The sequence below is a fragment of the Urocampus carinirostris genome, chromosome 14, assembly GCF_059441175.1.
Source record: "Urocampus carinirostris isolate Australia breed hairy pipefish chromosome 14, RoL_Ucar_1.0, whole genome shotgun sequence".
Taxonomy (NCBI): Eukaryota; Metazoa; Chordata; class Actinopteri; order Syngnathiformes; family Syngnathidae; genus Urocampus; species Urocampus carinirostris.
Genome location: NC_142362.1, coordinates 13,338,349 through 13,353,504, shown reverse-complemented (window position 1 = coordinate 13,353,504; position 15,156 = coordinate 13,338,349). Strand labels below are relative to the sequence as shown.

The 15,156-nt window shown below is 41.4% G+C and overlaps 1 protein-coding gene across 2 annotated transcripts in view; it reads right to left on the bottom strand.

Annotated features, from left to right (window-relative positions):
- Positions 1-15,156, bottom strand: part of LOC148352674 (dedicator of cytokinesis protein 9) — an 88,412-nt gene that overhangs the window by 19,905 nt on the left and 53,351 nt on the right. Inside the window, exons 26-38 of one of the 2 annotated variants that reach the window (XM_088353547.1) lie at positions 14,507-14,632; positions 14,358-14,429; positions 9,965-10,111; positions 9,817-9,900; positions 9,625-9,736; positions 9,445-9,474; positions 7,569-7,747; positions 7,354-7,470; positions 4,819-4,930; positions 4,583-4,716; positions 3,438-3,549; positions 3,301-3,367; positions 3,175-3,222 (exon numbers count right to left, since the gene is read on the bottom strand). In XM_088353547.1, coding sequence (XP_088209673.1) covers positions 3,175-3,222; positions 3,301-3,367; positions 3,438-3,549; positions 4,583-4,716; positions 4,819-4,930; positions 7,354-7,470; positions 7,569-7,747; positions 9,445-9,474; positions 9,625-9,736; positions 9,817-9,900; positions 9,965-10,111; positions 14,358-14,429; positions 14,507-14,632 — 1,340 coding nt within the window. The remainder of the gene's footprint in view (positions 1-3,174; positions 3,223-3,300; positions 3,368-3,437; positions 3,550-4,582; positions 4,717-4,818; positions 4,931-7,353; positions 7,471-7,568; positions 7,748-9,444; positions 9,475-9,624; positions 9,737-9,816; positions 9,901-9,964; positions 10,112-14,357; positions 14,430-14,506; positions 14,633-15,156) is intronic. The other variant, XM_088353546.1, reaches the window with a different exon arrangement.

The following is a 15,156-nucleotide window of genomic DNA, read 5'->3' as shown; positions in this document are numbered from 1 at the left end:
ACGTAGCTTAATTATTCCACCGTGGTTACATATATGGAAAAAAAGGTTGAGATATACTGTGCTAAGGCATGCTGTAATAGAAACCCACATTGCTTCAAGCTAATTGTAAATAAATAAATACATGAATAAATAATTTCAACAAGTAGTAGATTTGAAACAGTCTAAGACATCCATGCGGGTTGCCATGACAGCACTGTAACAACACTCACACACAAAAAAAGAAAAATCATGCATTAGTCTATTCCACACAGGAGGCTTACCCACACAGGAGAGGGCAGGAGCCAGGTTTTAATTCATTCACAGTGTTAAACTTGCCAGCATTAATGTGAGTAGAGAAACAGCGATGGGGAGTTAGAGACAGAAAGACAGAAAACACCTAAAGACCCCCTACTAGTAGAGGTCTGGGGCCCTAAATTACTTGGGTCAATTTTGAGGAAAAACATTCTCAATAAAATACATTGATTAGTTAACTCAGACACAGCCAGCCATGGTATAATAGAGTAGAACGTCATCGCACATAGCCGTCAATGGCGGTGAATGAGTTAACTTATTGAATGGACAACAGCGCCACAAATCCATTACAGTTATGACAATTGGAAATAACTGGACCACTATTAATATACAGACGCTCCCCTACTTACGACCATTCGACTTACGTAAAACGGTAGATAGGAACCTTTTTTGGGATGTCAAAAAATATCCGGACATTGCTGTAAGTTATATTTTGTATTTTGTGCACCTGACTGTAGTGCTTTTTCCCGCCACTACCGGCGTGTGGTGGCGTTTTGAGAGGTTACCCAGCATCCACCCCGAAGAAGAAATCCAGCTTCTACTTCCTAGTTTGTGTGTAAACATACTACAGTACATGTACTGTATCTCTAGCGCGCTAAGAACTTTGACGTTTTTATTGTTTAGTATCTCGTGCATCCATTCAATATGGTTGATGTGAAGTGTAGAGAAGAGGTGAGCCGTTTCTTTTGAAATGAAAGTGGAATAAGAAAGCTTGATGCGGTTGAGAAAATGGTCGAAACGCTTTTTTCGGCCACTTTCTACCGCGGAGGAGGAATGTTCCTAACTTTTGAAGCTCATCTTCCAAAGGTAAGTTAAACTCAACTTTATTTATCTTTAAAGAGCCTATTATTTTATGAAATGTTTATTTTTTTAGTACAAAACAATACAGGTTACTTATACAAGCCTTAAACATACTTATATAAAGCTTAAGCATACATTCCATACAAAATATAGCATTGAAGCAACTGACGAAGAAATTCAACTTACGAATCTCGTTCGTAAGTAGGGCAGCGTCTGCAATAATATGAACCTTAAACATACAAAATATAGCACTGAAGCAACTTAAGTTCGTAAGTAGGGCAGCGTCTGTCCTGGTATTATCTACAATTAGCATTCATATATTCATTACAGATTTCCACGAATTCGAAAACAAATTTTAAAAAATGGCGAGAAATTTAACACAGATAAGGCAAACTAGTACTGAATTTAAATATAAATATGATTTTCAAGATGGTATTCCTACGTCCTTGAAGGTCTTTGAAATGAGATATTTGCGTGGTATGTGTGGATTGACATGAATGGATAGGTTAAGAAATGAGGAAGTAAGGAAAAGAACTGGTGTGGTAAGAGAGAGCCTGCTGAGAGGGTTGATGAAAATGTGATGGTTTGGACATATGAAAAAAATGGATGAAGGTCGTTTGACTATGTAATTGTATGTATGTTACATAGTCAAACGACTATGTATGTAATTCAGAAGTAGTGGGAAAAAGACTGAGAGAAAGGCCCATATATGGTTGGATGGATGGATGGGGTGAAACATGCTCTGGATTTGAGGTTGGTTAATTTAATGGATGCATTAGTGTGTGGATGTGGATAGCGGAGGATAGTTAAGAATGAGTGATATCAATGCACATGATGCAGAGGGGGTAAACCAGTGTATGCTGTTTGGCCATTATGCTGATGGAGTAACTCATTACTTATTTTGCTGTGGGCTTAATGTTAGGTGTCAGGTTGTGAAGAGCGAAAGGGAATGAATGTTTGGTAAATGTGAGTTTGCTTCTAGCCACCTCCCACTGAGGTAATATGGCTTCGGTATATCGATATATTTCTATATTATGTAAATCAGGGGTCCCAAACTTTTTGAAAGCTGAGAGCCATGTTTTTGTCACTGATTAGCGTGAGGGGCTACAAGTTTGATATGTATTTTTGAATCAACATTTTATTACTATGTAATTACTTCATTACTATTTACGTTATTATGAAATGAAATGAACTGCATTTATATAGCGCTTTTCAAGTCAAGACTTCCCAAAGCGCTTTACAGTGTGCTTCACATTTCCCAATAGCGGCCGTGCAGCCATGTAAGGCGCTAACCTGCTTATTGGGGGCATTAGGGGTTCAGTGTCTTACCCAAGGACACTTCGACATGTAACACGGAGGAGCCGGGATTCGAACTGCGATCTCTTGATCCCAAAACGACCGCTCTACCTCCTGAGTAGGGTTCAAATACGCTTTGTAAACCACTGAACATCTTACTTTTATTAGAAGACTGATTAAATTACACAATAGGCTTATTTCAAAAATAGTTTTGGAACGATTGCTCACGCATTTAAAGGTACACAGGGTTCTAACAGCTGAGGGCAAGTTAAATTCAAGACTTTTAAAGACTTTTTTCATGCCTTTTGAATTCAAATTTAAGACATTTGATAAATATTGCAAACACTTTTAAGTTCAAATAGATATAAATCGTATTAATCTGATTACATTTCAAATTGGATTTAAGACATTTTAATGCAAATGATTTATATTTAGAATAATGAACTGAATGCCTTTTAAGACTTTTCAAGGATCCGCGGGAACCCTGGTAGCGATCATGTCAATGATTTCTCATGCCAGGTTGAAATCAAACTTTGCCGAAAATCACAATGACCCATCTCTGGTGAGCTATTTTCCGAACCACTCCGTAGGCTACACAGATGGTCTTAGAGGGCTTCATGGTGCCCGTTGGCAGCATATTGGTGACCCCTGATGTAAATAACAATTTTTTTAAGATATTAAATCCAGTGGCTTTCATAATTGTATATTAACGATTAAGTGAAATGTGTGGAATTTTTCTTGTTGTGTACAAAAAACTTCTTTACGCTACGCCCTAATCAACATTACCTTGCGATGTACCTCTTCCCCATGTATCTGAATTGATGGAGACACACTCTGACGGAAAAAAAGGAAAATCAGTCCATGAAAAGATTCGCTCTTAGGTCAAAGAGGAAAGATGTTGAGACGTCTTACTCGACAAGTGTGAAAAAATCCATCAGCTCAGCAGATGTAGCTTTGTTCCAGTATGTAAACAAGGCATCTGCAAATGTTAGAGTCCATTAGTCTGATTGTTGCAAATCAGTGGGAGGGTGAAAACATGAACATCGTACCTTCAGACATGCTCTTGAGAACATGGAGGAAGCACATAAGGAAACTCTTGATCTCTGCCTGCTCGAGTTTGTCACATCTGAGAAGGCTGCCCAAAGACGAGGCATGCTGATTCTGCGCACACGCAATTGTCGCGACAATAGTAAATCACATTCGATTTTCGGAGAAGAACATATGAATAAAACTATTCTTTTGAAAATTCTGGATTTGATCAAATTGTTACGGTTGCCATGGCGCCCAATTGGCCCCGCCCATGTGGCACCAGCTGCAGCTCGTTGACAGATTGGTTTTCCGTCTATTTAAGCCCAGTGCTCTCACTCTTCCTTTGTCAGCCCGTCAACGAACCTCTGCCTCGCAAAATGTGGGTTTTGACTCGGTCCTGTTTCCTGTTGGTATTCCCTGTCCGGTATTGTTCCCGTTTATTTTGTCCTGTATAATATCGGTTTCCAGTTTCGTTCCCGTCTAGTTTATCCTGTTTATTTCGATATCCTGTTTTGTTATCAACCCTGTCTGTCTCGTCCTGTCCTGTATCGACCCCATCCGATATCTGCTCGGGCAATTGATATCGATCTTGTCTGCCTCTGGCTTCCTGTCACTCCACGCCAGACTGCTGCCTAACATACATCACTCCCCATTTCCCGTAAAATGAAAGGCTTGTGTGAGAAACGTCACGCATTTGAGTCCTGATCCTGTTCCGGTTTTGACACAAATCAAGTAGACCCCTGGATTTAAAGCATCCCTGCCTTATGATGTTTTTATTTTATGGTGTTGAATAAGATGCTTTTTAAGACAATTTTTATGGCCTTTTTATTCACTACAAGACATCAACTGCATCTACCTGCTACTCCACTCAACCAGCTCAAGATTAGTTGCACTAAAGAATAACAGGATTTAATTATTTCCTTTAAATGCATAATTATGACATTCAATCATATGCACTTGTGTTACAAACAAGTAGTACTTACGATATACTTTTTGTTATTTTAATACTTTTACCTAGAGTACTGGGGTCCGGAATGCATTAGCAAACTACCATAGGTTTCTATCCCCTGTTATACAGCACTTCTTCTTTGCTATCGCCACCTCAAACCATAATGTTGTATCCCGGGGTGTACTGTACAGAATTTAGTTCATAAATAAAATGTACCTTGTCTAAAGAGTTGCCCTTTTCTGTGTTCCTCTCTAGTAGACTGTTACCAGAGTCAGTACTTATGAGGGACCCTCGGGAGTCTGCGTGGCGCACGGAGTTGATGTTTGGTGTGGAGGTTGTGTGAGGTGAGGCTGAAAGAAAAATGAAGAATTATTATTCTTAGGTTAATCCCAAAAATACATACTAGTTTGTTAGTTTTTTTCCTCCTCCGGATATTTAATATTTATTCTCACCTGTGCCAGAGATGGCTCCAAAAACATCTTTGTGTAAGCTGGTGTCCAAAAAAGTGCTGGACCTGGGCGGTGTCATCAAAGCATTGCTGAGGAGAGGATCTTCTCTTCCATTCTGATAGAAATTTTAATATTTGGAGATCAGTTCTTTTCTGAACCAAATGTCATATAATTATTAGTTTATTATTAGTTATTATTATTATTTAATTATTCTATATAACACGCTACAGTGGGCATTTGCACGTCACACTGGGTATTTGTATATTGTATTCTTTTTGCTTTATTATTGTATTGTTCTCAGCTCAGGGATGCTGCTGGAAATGTGAATTTCCCTTCGGGGATGAATAAAGCATCTATCTATCTATCTCTCTATCTCTATCTATCTATCTATCTATAAATAACGTGGGCGGCATCAAAAATAAAAAATGGAAAGTGTTATATGGTGATCCAATATAATTTATGGTCTAAGCAGACTATTTTTAATGGGAAGGAAAGTAAATTTGCTACAAATGGGACCACGCACTTTCATGATTACTGATGTGACTCAACTGTGCCCCCTCATTTGGCGCCAACCGCCGCAGGTTGTGATTGGCTCCCTGTCACTATTTGAATCCAGTCCTGTCAATCCCCTGTTGTCAGTCCTTCTGCGAACCTTAGTGAATACTAGGCAAGCCTTTTTCAACCCTGATTCCCACCTGTCCTGTTTTTGCTCCCGTCTGTCTACGACCACGACCTGTTTTGATCCTGACCAAGTCTGCTCTCCCGTCCCAACTTACGACCCGTTTTTGATCCCAACCACGTCTGCTCTCCCGTCCAGGCTTACGACCCGTTTCTGATCCCCGACCACATTTTTACTCTTCTGTCCCCGCTATCGACCTGTTTTTCCGTCCTTGACACCGCCATTGCTCGCCACAGAAGATCCACTTCCGTGTTCGGATCACAAACCGAGTACAAGAGCGACTTGCTTCCCGCGCCTAGCGAACACCGGATCATGAGCGCAGCCCTTCCTCTTTCCTTTAATAAAACTTGTGAGAAACAACGCGATTGGGTCCTGTTTCCATTCTGGTCCTGACACGCACTTCCTTAACCAGGAGCTAATGCATATCGCCTGCCTAGTAGTCGTGACTGATGATTGCAGCATCAAATAACAAAGTATCCTCCTGTAATTTTATACTTAGTGTGAAATTCTCACACATCGAACTGCATTTAAATGTTTTTTTGGACCCTAAAAAGTGTATTGAAAGATGAATTAGGTCCAACATACCAAGAAAATGTTTTCTTCCACATGCCCACAAAAGTAAGTGTTTGTGTTTTTGAAGATACAAAATTACAAAAACAAATTTATTGCGGTAAAAGAAACAAAAAAAGACGACTCAGAAACCATTGTGTTTGCTGAGTCACAGATGGTATAATGATGTAAGAAACAAATATGATATGATAATGTGTCAAAACGATTAATGGAAGAAATTTATTTAAACAATGGGTCTTTCCTAAACTTTGCCTTCAACCTTTCAAATCGTTTTTCGGATGATTCGTTGATTTAGTATTGTGATATAATGTTTGTTGTAACATGGCTGAAAAATAAACAAAAAATATACGTGAAATCAACTGAACCTGATTAATTTCGCAATCATTCTAAATGTGACTGCCTAATTGCCGTTTCAGTTGCATTATTTTTTATTTAATGGAATAATAACACTTAAAAATGGGGGGAAAGACATGTTTGAAGGGTTTTATGAATAGGCTTCAAAGATCTGCTTGAAAGGACACTGTAATATTTGACCACTAAATGTCGCTGTATAGAGTCCTGCAACCAAAAGCAAGTGCTACACGCACAAGTGACCAAATCGCACCATTTCCCCCCCTTTTTTGCCTAGCATTTAACAAGGTTTTTGTGAGTATCCCTACCTGCAAAATGAAGAAAAAATGTGTAGCCCCCCTCTGGTGAGCCTTATGTTATGTAAAATAAATACATTTGTTTGTCCAGTCGATATTTTAGGAAAATAAATCCCCTTTTATATGATGTGTTTTCGCTCATAATTCAAGTCAGCGATTTTTAAATGATGTTCTTTTACCAGCAGGAGGAGCTAAATAATAGACAATGAAGATGGGCAGCACGGCGGCGCAGTGGTTAGCGCTTGTGCGGCACAGTTCATGTCATGGGAACCTGTCGTGGGTTGAAATCCAGCTCCAGACTTCCTGTGCGGAGTTTGTATGTTCTCCCCGTGCTTGCGTGGGTTTCCTCCGGGCACTCCGGTTTCCTCCCACGTTCCAAAAACATGCATTTCAGGTGAATTGGCCGGTCCAAATTGTCCCTAGGTGTGAATGAGCGAATGAGTTGTCTGTCCCTGTGTGCCCTGCGATTGGCTGGCAACCAGTTCAGGGTGTCCCCTGCCCACTGCCCGGAGATGGCTGGGATGGGCTCCAGCCCCCCCGCGACCCTAATGAGGATAAGCGGTACGGCTGATGAGATGAGATGAGTATCCCTTTAAGATTTTTGATGTACGTCCAAAAGTCGCCACTTGGTGTCACCCTCACATTGTTGCATTGATTGACGGTAAACGGGATCACTTCCTTCACGTTCAGCCTGTTGACATTCTCTTGCAGCAAACCAAATAGAGGCAAGTAGAGGGTCGCCAACCTCGCCTGCTGACTCTGGCAAACACATCAATCACTCAGCTGCAAGCTCAGACAACAATGACATAAAGAGGCGAATCCGAAAACAAGCCCTGAGGAAACACAGCACCACTTACTTTGGAGGTGTAGCGGTCGTCGAACGTGTGCTTCATCATCAAGTTCTTCAGAACCTGGATGGCTATTTGTCGGATCTCCCTGAACTCCTGCAGGGCTGCGTTGACCTCTCGAAGGAGCAGCCCGACCAGGAAGTGGTTCTTGCAAAAGTCATCCGTCAGCGAGTAATCAAGTTGGAGGTCTGAGAGGAAGAAGTGCAGGCAGAGGAGATGAAGTTGCAGGAAACAACATCAAGCAATCAGAGGAAATTGAATATTCCTAATCTTATTTGGATCTCATAAATGACAACAAAATACATATTTTAGCGTGTCGGAGGTATGCTGACTGTAACCACATAATACTTAAAACAAATGAAATGGAAACCTGATTTTTATATTATTTTTTAAGGACTAACAATATAACTGAGGCCTATATAAAGTGCACAAATGCTTAACTGTAGTTGAATGAAATATAACCTATCAGGGTTTTTTTCATGCGCAAAACTATTTTACAAGTTTAGTAAATAAGGGAATGGACACAAGATGGATATTAAGGATATTGAAAACCTCATATGGTATCCACACCATTTAAGGAATCCCAAAGTGCAGTTTGCATATAACTGCAACAATGAAATGTATTTATATAATTACAATGTGAATTGTGTTTGTTTTACTTGTACTCCTGAGCAAAACAAACTTGCAACATATTGTAATATAACTCCAAAAGAAAATTTGACTATAACTAACAGCATAACTTATTTCTTTGAGAGAAGGTTTACCAGCAAGTGTACCTAATGCTGCCTATAACAAACCACTATTTTTCAATATTATAAAATGTTGTACTAACAATTGTTTGGGTTAAAGTTTGGACACTTCCTGGAGCAGCGTTACAAACTTATTTGAAGTCGACAGCTACTTTTTCGACACTGGTTAGCGTGAAAGGCCACAAGTTTGCTAAAGACTTATCAACTTATCATGTTATTATTATGTAGTGACAATCCATCAGTCCATCTGTACCGCTTATCCTCAGTAGGGTCGTGGGGGTGCCGGAGCCCATCCCAGCTATCTTCGGGCAGTGGGCAGGGGACACCCTGAACTAGTTCCCAGCCAGTCACAGGGCACACAGAGACAGACAACTCACTCGCTCATTCACACCTAGGGACAATTTGGACCGGCCAATTAACCTGACATTCATGTTTTTGGAATGTGGGAGGAAACCGGAGTGCCAGGAGGAAACCCACACAAGCACGGGGAGAACATGCAAACTCCACACAGGAGGTTCGATCTCATGACCTCAGAACTGTGCCGCACACGCGCTAACCACTGCTCCGCTGTACTGCTGTAGTGACTATGTTTTTATTATTATTTTACATTGTGTTAAAATAGGCTCAGTCATCTACTAAAACATCTGCCTTGTATAAGGCCACTGAGTGATTTTTACATGTATAAATTACAGGCCGAAATAATTGATCGTGTACTTGAAGACACTGATCCCTCTAAACCAGTAACAAATCAAATTTCCTAGGAAATCACAATGGCCTATCCTTTAAGAGCCATTTGCTCCACGTGCTACCTGGGTGCCCACGCACCACTTTAGTGCCCCCCCCTGTCTTGGAGTGTAATTTTTCTAAAAGTGATAACTGTGCACAAATAGATTTACAATTCAATTGTTTACATAGCTTTTATAAATTCCATTTTGCGCATAAATTAACATTGAAAAGAGCATTTACTTCTCTGTGAATAGATTAATACAGGGGACTTGTCTCTTTTTATCTCCATTCAATAATAAGATTAGCAGATTGGATTCCAATTTTCAAAAGGATTTTGTTGCATTCTGGGCTCAAGTCAGAAGGATCTGATTTAAATGTGCTGGCATGCGAGCAGCAAACCTTTCACCTACCTACTGGAGTATCGTATGACTCCACTGTATCTTAAAAGAGATTATAAAAATACATGACAAAAAAATAAGGAAAAACAGGAAGGCAAAGTCAGAAAGTGCAGCAGACACAATAACATTCAATTGGATTCACATGAGATAATTGATCAAGTCCAGTTTTAACGTTGATCATAACTCACTCACCTTGGAATCTTAGAATCCTCCCTTTCCCAAAAGGCATGGGCAAATTTAAAGGAACGTAGTGCTCGTGGTTGCACACCACACGCAGGAATTCAAACTTGAATTCAAAAAGCGTCTAAATTGGAAACGAGAGTCATCAAAACAAACGAGATTTCTTATTCATATACATTCATAAGAATGACCTAAAAATCGTACCTTTGGATCTCCCGGCACAAAGGAGTGGATGTAGTTATTGATTTGTTTGAAAACAAAACCTCTGTCCATCAGATTGAAACAGCGCTGCGAGAGTGAAATCAGTATTTACGACCGAGATAAGAAAAATCTCATGCACCTATGAGCAAACCTTGATGAAGACAGCCAGACTGTGGTTGGCATTCCTGGCTGCGTCTAGATTGTCTTTGTATTTCTGAGTGATATGAGGCATCATCATGTTGACCACAGTTTCCACAGTGTGATGGAAGGATGCTGAGAATCTCTGATTCCGAGACAGCTGTTGGGCACAACCGGAATGTTGGTACGTGAGAATTGGTTAATACAAAGAGTCATGTCTGAAATCATGTCTGCCCGGACGCCCGGGATGTGCATCTTTTACATCGGGCGTACAACTTTTTCAAGAAAAAAAAAAATCTTTCGTTTTTTTTTTTTAAATCAAATCAAACGTTTGCTTTATTCCGATTTCGAAATCTTATTCAGTCTGGAAGTGTCAGAATTTTGGTTTGTTTGGCAATTTGCATATTCGGCAGCCAATCAGGAGCCTGCATCGAATAACTTTGTGCTTCCGGACTTTCCCGAGCGTTATAAAGTCGCGCATTTACATATCATTTTCCAAAATAGACACACAGAGAACACAAGAACATGGGATAAGTGGTTAGGAATCAAGCCCCAGAAGAAAGATTCAAAAGAAGCTAACAAAATCAATGACGCTACAAAATGTAAACATACATTAAAAGCATCGTGGAAAGAGGAGTTCACGTGGCTTGTAGCTGACGACGCAACGCAAACATTGCATGAATACAAAATGAGTAAATACAGGTTCATACTGATGGCAGATGGAAAACAGTGATGTCAAATACATGGGATGAATGTTATTAGTAGATTCATAATGAACTTAATTTTAAAGTGTTGTCCTGTTATATATTCTGATTATCAATCCTTAATACTTTGCAGCAATGGTTTTTTTTTGCGATTAGTAGTCTTATTGTGTTTCAAGTTGTGAAAAATGGGGCAGGCAACTTTATGGCCGGGCAGGCAAATTTTCAGAGTTGTCTTCCCTGGTGTCCGGTAACTTTTTGTTATGAGTTTCAGACACTGCTGATTACCAGTTTGATATGCATTTCTAAAATAACACCTTATCATGTTATTACTGTGTTCGATCAGCTGGCTTGTGTACTAACAGACATTTTCAACACCTCGCTAGACCAAGCCAAAGTACCATCATGCTTCAAATTTGCCAACATCATCCCAGTGCCAAAGAAACCCCAGATCTTATCACTCAACGATTACCGGCCCGTTGCACTGACTCCTATCATAATGAAGTGCTTTGAGAGACTGGTTAAAGAGCACATCACCTCCAGTCTCCCCTCCTCATTCGACCCCTTTCAGTTTGCCTACAGGACAAACCGCTCCACCAGGGATGCCATCTCCTCTGCGCTTCACCTGAGCCTGACACATCTAGAGGAGAAGAACACCCATGTGCGGATGCTGTTCCTGGACTTCAGTTCAGCATTCAACACCATCATCCCACAACATCTGGTAGACAAAATGAGACTCCTGGGTTTCAACACCCCCCTGCGGAACTGGCTGCTGGACTTCCTCTGTGACAGACCCCAATCAGTGCGGATAGGTCAGAACAGTTCAGATGTCATCTACCTCAGCACGGGCTCCCCCCAAGGCTGCGTCCTAAGCCCCTTGCTGTTCACCTTGATGACACACGACTGCGTCCCTAGGTCCGCCACAAACCACATCGTGAAGTATGCTGACGACACAACAGTGGTGGGCCTCATCAGGGATGACAACGACCTGGCCTACAGAGAGGAGGTGGAGCAGTTGGTGGGCTGGTGCAGGGACAACAGCCTGGTCCTGAATGTCGACAAAACTAAAGAGATCATTGTCGACTTTAGGAAAAACCAGCCCAACCATGCCCCACTTTGCATCAACAACAAGGCTGTGGAGGTTGTCAGCAGTATCAAGTTCCTAGGGGTGCACATTACAAACAAACTCACCTGGTCCGTGAACACTGCATCACTGGTTAAGAGGGCACAGCAGCGCCTGTACTTCCTGCGGAGGATGAGGAGAGCCCACCTGCCCCCACCCTCCCTCATTACATTCTACAGGGGCACCATAGAGAGTATCCTGACCAGCTGTATCTCTGTGTGGTGTGGAGGCTGCAGCGCTACCGACTGGGGTAGTGTGAGGAGGGTAACGAGGACAGCAGAGAAAATAATCGGGACTACACTTCCCTCCATTCAGGACATTGGCCAGAAGCACTGCCTATCCCATGCTAAAAACATTACCGGGGACCCCTCTCACCCCCATCATGGACTGTTCACTCTGCTAGCCTCTGGGAAGAGGTACTGCAGTGTGCGGTGCAGGACCACCAGGCTCCGCAATAGTCTAGTCCCCCTGGCCATTAGACTGTTAAATGGTCAATCTAACATATAGTTAACTTAAATCTAAACGGCTGCTAATCTGACTTTTTGCACTACTGGCAGTTTTTTTTTTTTATAGCTTGCCACTCCTTGCACATTGCTCTCTGCACTATTGTAATTACAGCGTTATTGTTACAGTGTTAATGTTACTGTGTACCTGACTTGTTAACCTGACTGCCCATTTTGCACATCTGGTTAGCTACTCTTCTTGCACTATCGGCACTATGGTAAAATACTATACGTAGCCAAAATACAATACAACATTATTTATATCTGTACATTCAAGGAAACTGTGGGGGTCAGATGCATCGACATTTCGTTCTGTATACACGTGTACTAGAATGACAATAAAGTAGATCTGAATCTGAATCTGAATCTGTTATTAGCATACTATTATCAGGCTGTAATTATTGGAACTAGGGCCTAAAAAGCCTCAGTCAACCACTAAAATATCAGCCTTTTGTAATGGCCCTGAGTGAGTTATTTTGAAACCCATACGGCGCACACAATAGTCTCAGATTTCATTCAAAATGTGAGCCGCAGACATGACAGGGGACAGCAGTGTGGGATTTCCCGCGTAAATTTGAATTGTGCTATACGTCTAAATCATGGGCGATAGGAATTATCGTCAAGGCAAATGAAAAGGGCTGGATAGACGAAGGCGACATGAAAGACTGGCTGATCATGTCAGAAGACCAGGTGTTTTTTTTCATGCTACCCTGTCGCTCTTGATTTGTGACGTTACGCGTGCCCATCTGACACACGATGAGAAAAATATAAGGAAGCAAAAGAACTTCTATCTTGCTATCATCCGGGTGGGCTGACAACGGAGTTTCAACCGCTAGACAGTGGTGTCAACTGGCCGTTCAAGGTAGCGTAACGTGCGGCGTGGGAGTGATGGATGACTGAAGGGTTGCACAGTTTCACTAAGAGTGAGAGGCATCGCCAGGCGTGTTATGCCACAATTTGTGAATGGATTTTGGACTGGTGGGCTGGCGTTTCTGCCCAGACTGTCGTTCTATCGTTTTCAAAAGCCGGCAAAATTTCCGAAGGTGTCAGAACCTGAACAGACGGAGGACCCAGACGCGTAACGTTTTCACACAAGCTATATTTTAGGGGAATGGAGCAGTGATGCGCGTTAACACAAACAGAAGTGATTCGGCAAACGCTGGATGGAAGAAGTGAGACAGAGAAGTCAGTTGCAAGAAAACGAGAAGCCAGAGGCAGACGAGATCAAAACTGGACAGGACAGACGGGATTGATACCAGATACAGGATACACGAGCAGATACCGTACAGGACTGAACAGAAGAGATTGATATCTGATACTGGATACACAAGCAAGATACCGGACAGGACGGGATCGATAACAGATACTGGAGCAAGATACTGGACAGGACAGGACCAATACCGGATTCAACAGCAAGATACCGGACAGATCCAACAGGCCAGTGCGCCATATGAGCCAACAAAAAAATAATTCGAACCAGGGAGAGTGCGCCCTTAAAAACAGTGCGCCTAGCGGGTGTGAGAATACGGTATTTATCAAATACATATGATTTAAAAATAGTACATATTTTCAAAACAAGTTCGTAAAACAAATTTGACTTTTGATTTTGGTGTTCCCGATTGAAAAAGGCTAAAGGAAAAGGGCCCAGTGACCTGCCTTTCTCTGGAATTGCTCTTTTTCGACCCATGTTTTTTGTGTGTTGATTCTACGACAATTTCATAGGCCTAAAGATGTCCTCAAAGTGAAATGAAATGATCTGCATTTATTTGGCGCTTTTCAAGTCAATGAAGACTTCCCAAAGCGCTTTACAATGTGCATCACATTTTACCCATTCACACACACACTCACACACCAATAGCGGCCGTGCAGCCATGCAAGGCGCCAACCTGCTTATTGGGGGCATTAGGGGTTCAGTGTCTTACCCAAGGACACTTCGACATGTAACACGGAGGACGAGCGCTCTATCTCCTGAGCTATAATAACAATAGGTCTAGAACCACTAAAGTAGGGTACTTAGTGAAAAATATATCTCATCAATCAAGGGTACTTATTTATAAATCAAGGTAGAGTCAACTGTACCTTCACTTTGCAACTCTCAACCAGGTACTGAGCCATGGACTTGACTAAGGCTTCAAAAAAATACCAGGAGTACTGCAAAAAAACAAAAAACAACGATTATTACAAAATTGTAAACAGCTCAATATGCTACAAGTAGCACAGTTATTCACCTTGAGCAGCTTGTTACATGTGAGGAAGTCGGTGGAAGGCTTCAAGATGGCCGTCATGGCTTTTGCCAGCTCTTCGTGGACAGTTCGGGTACTGGACACTGTGTATGGCTCGGTTTTGAAAACAAACTGGAAAAACACAAACTCGGATGATTAAGAGGAAGCTTACGGAGTAGCTCATGATAAATCAGATAGATGACATTTAATGTATGGATAGCGACTACCTAGCTGGCTTGATAGCTACTACCAGATAGCTAGTCAGTACAATGTAAAGAGCGACTAGCTAGCGTGATATTATTCAGCTAGCTAGATTTGAAGCTATCAACTTTTAAAGAGATAAATAGCTTCTAACTGGGTCGCACTCTAGATACACAGCTATTAGCTTTCAGAACCAATGTAAACTAGCTTCTTTGGTAGTATTTAGCTAGCGGGTTTGATAGCTTCTAACTATTAATCTAACCAGTTAAAAAGCTTCAAACTATGTAGCAGACTAGCAAGATATCAACTGTAATGGTAACTATGAATTGGTTAGCCGGTCAAAAGGCCTTTAGCCAGGGTTGCCAGATACATTAGTTCATAGCTGTCACTTGTAAGTGTCTAGCTAGCTAGTTAAATAGATAGTAGCCATTTAGATGGGTAGTTAAATAGCTGCT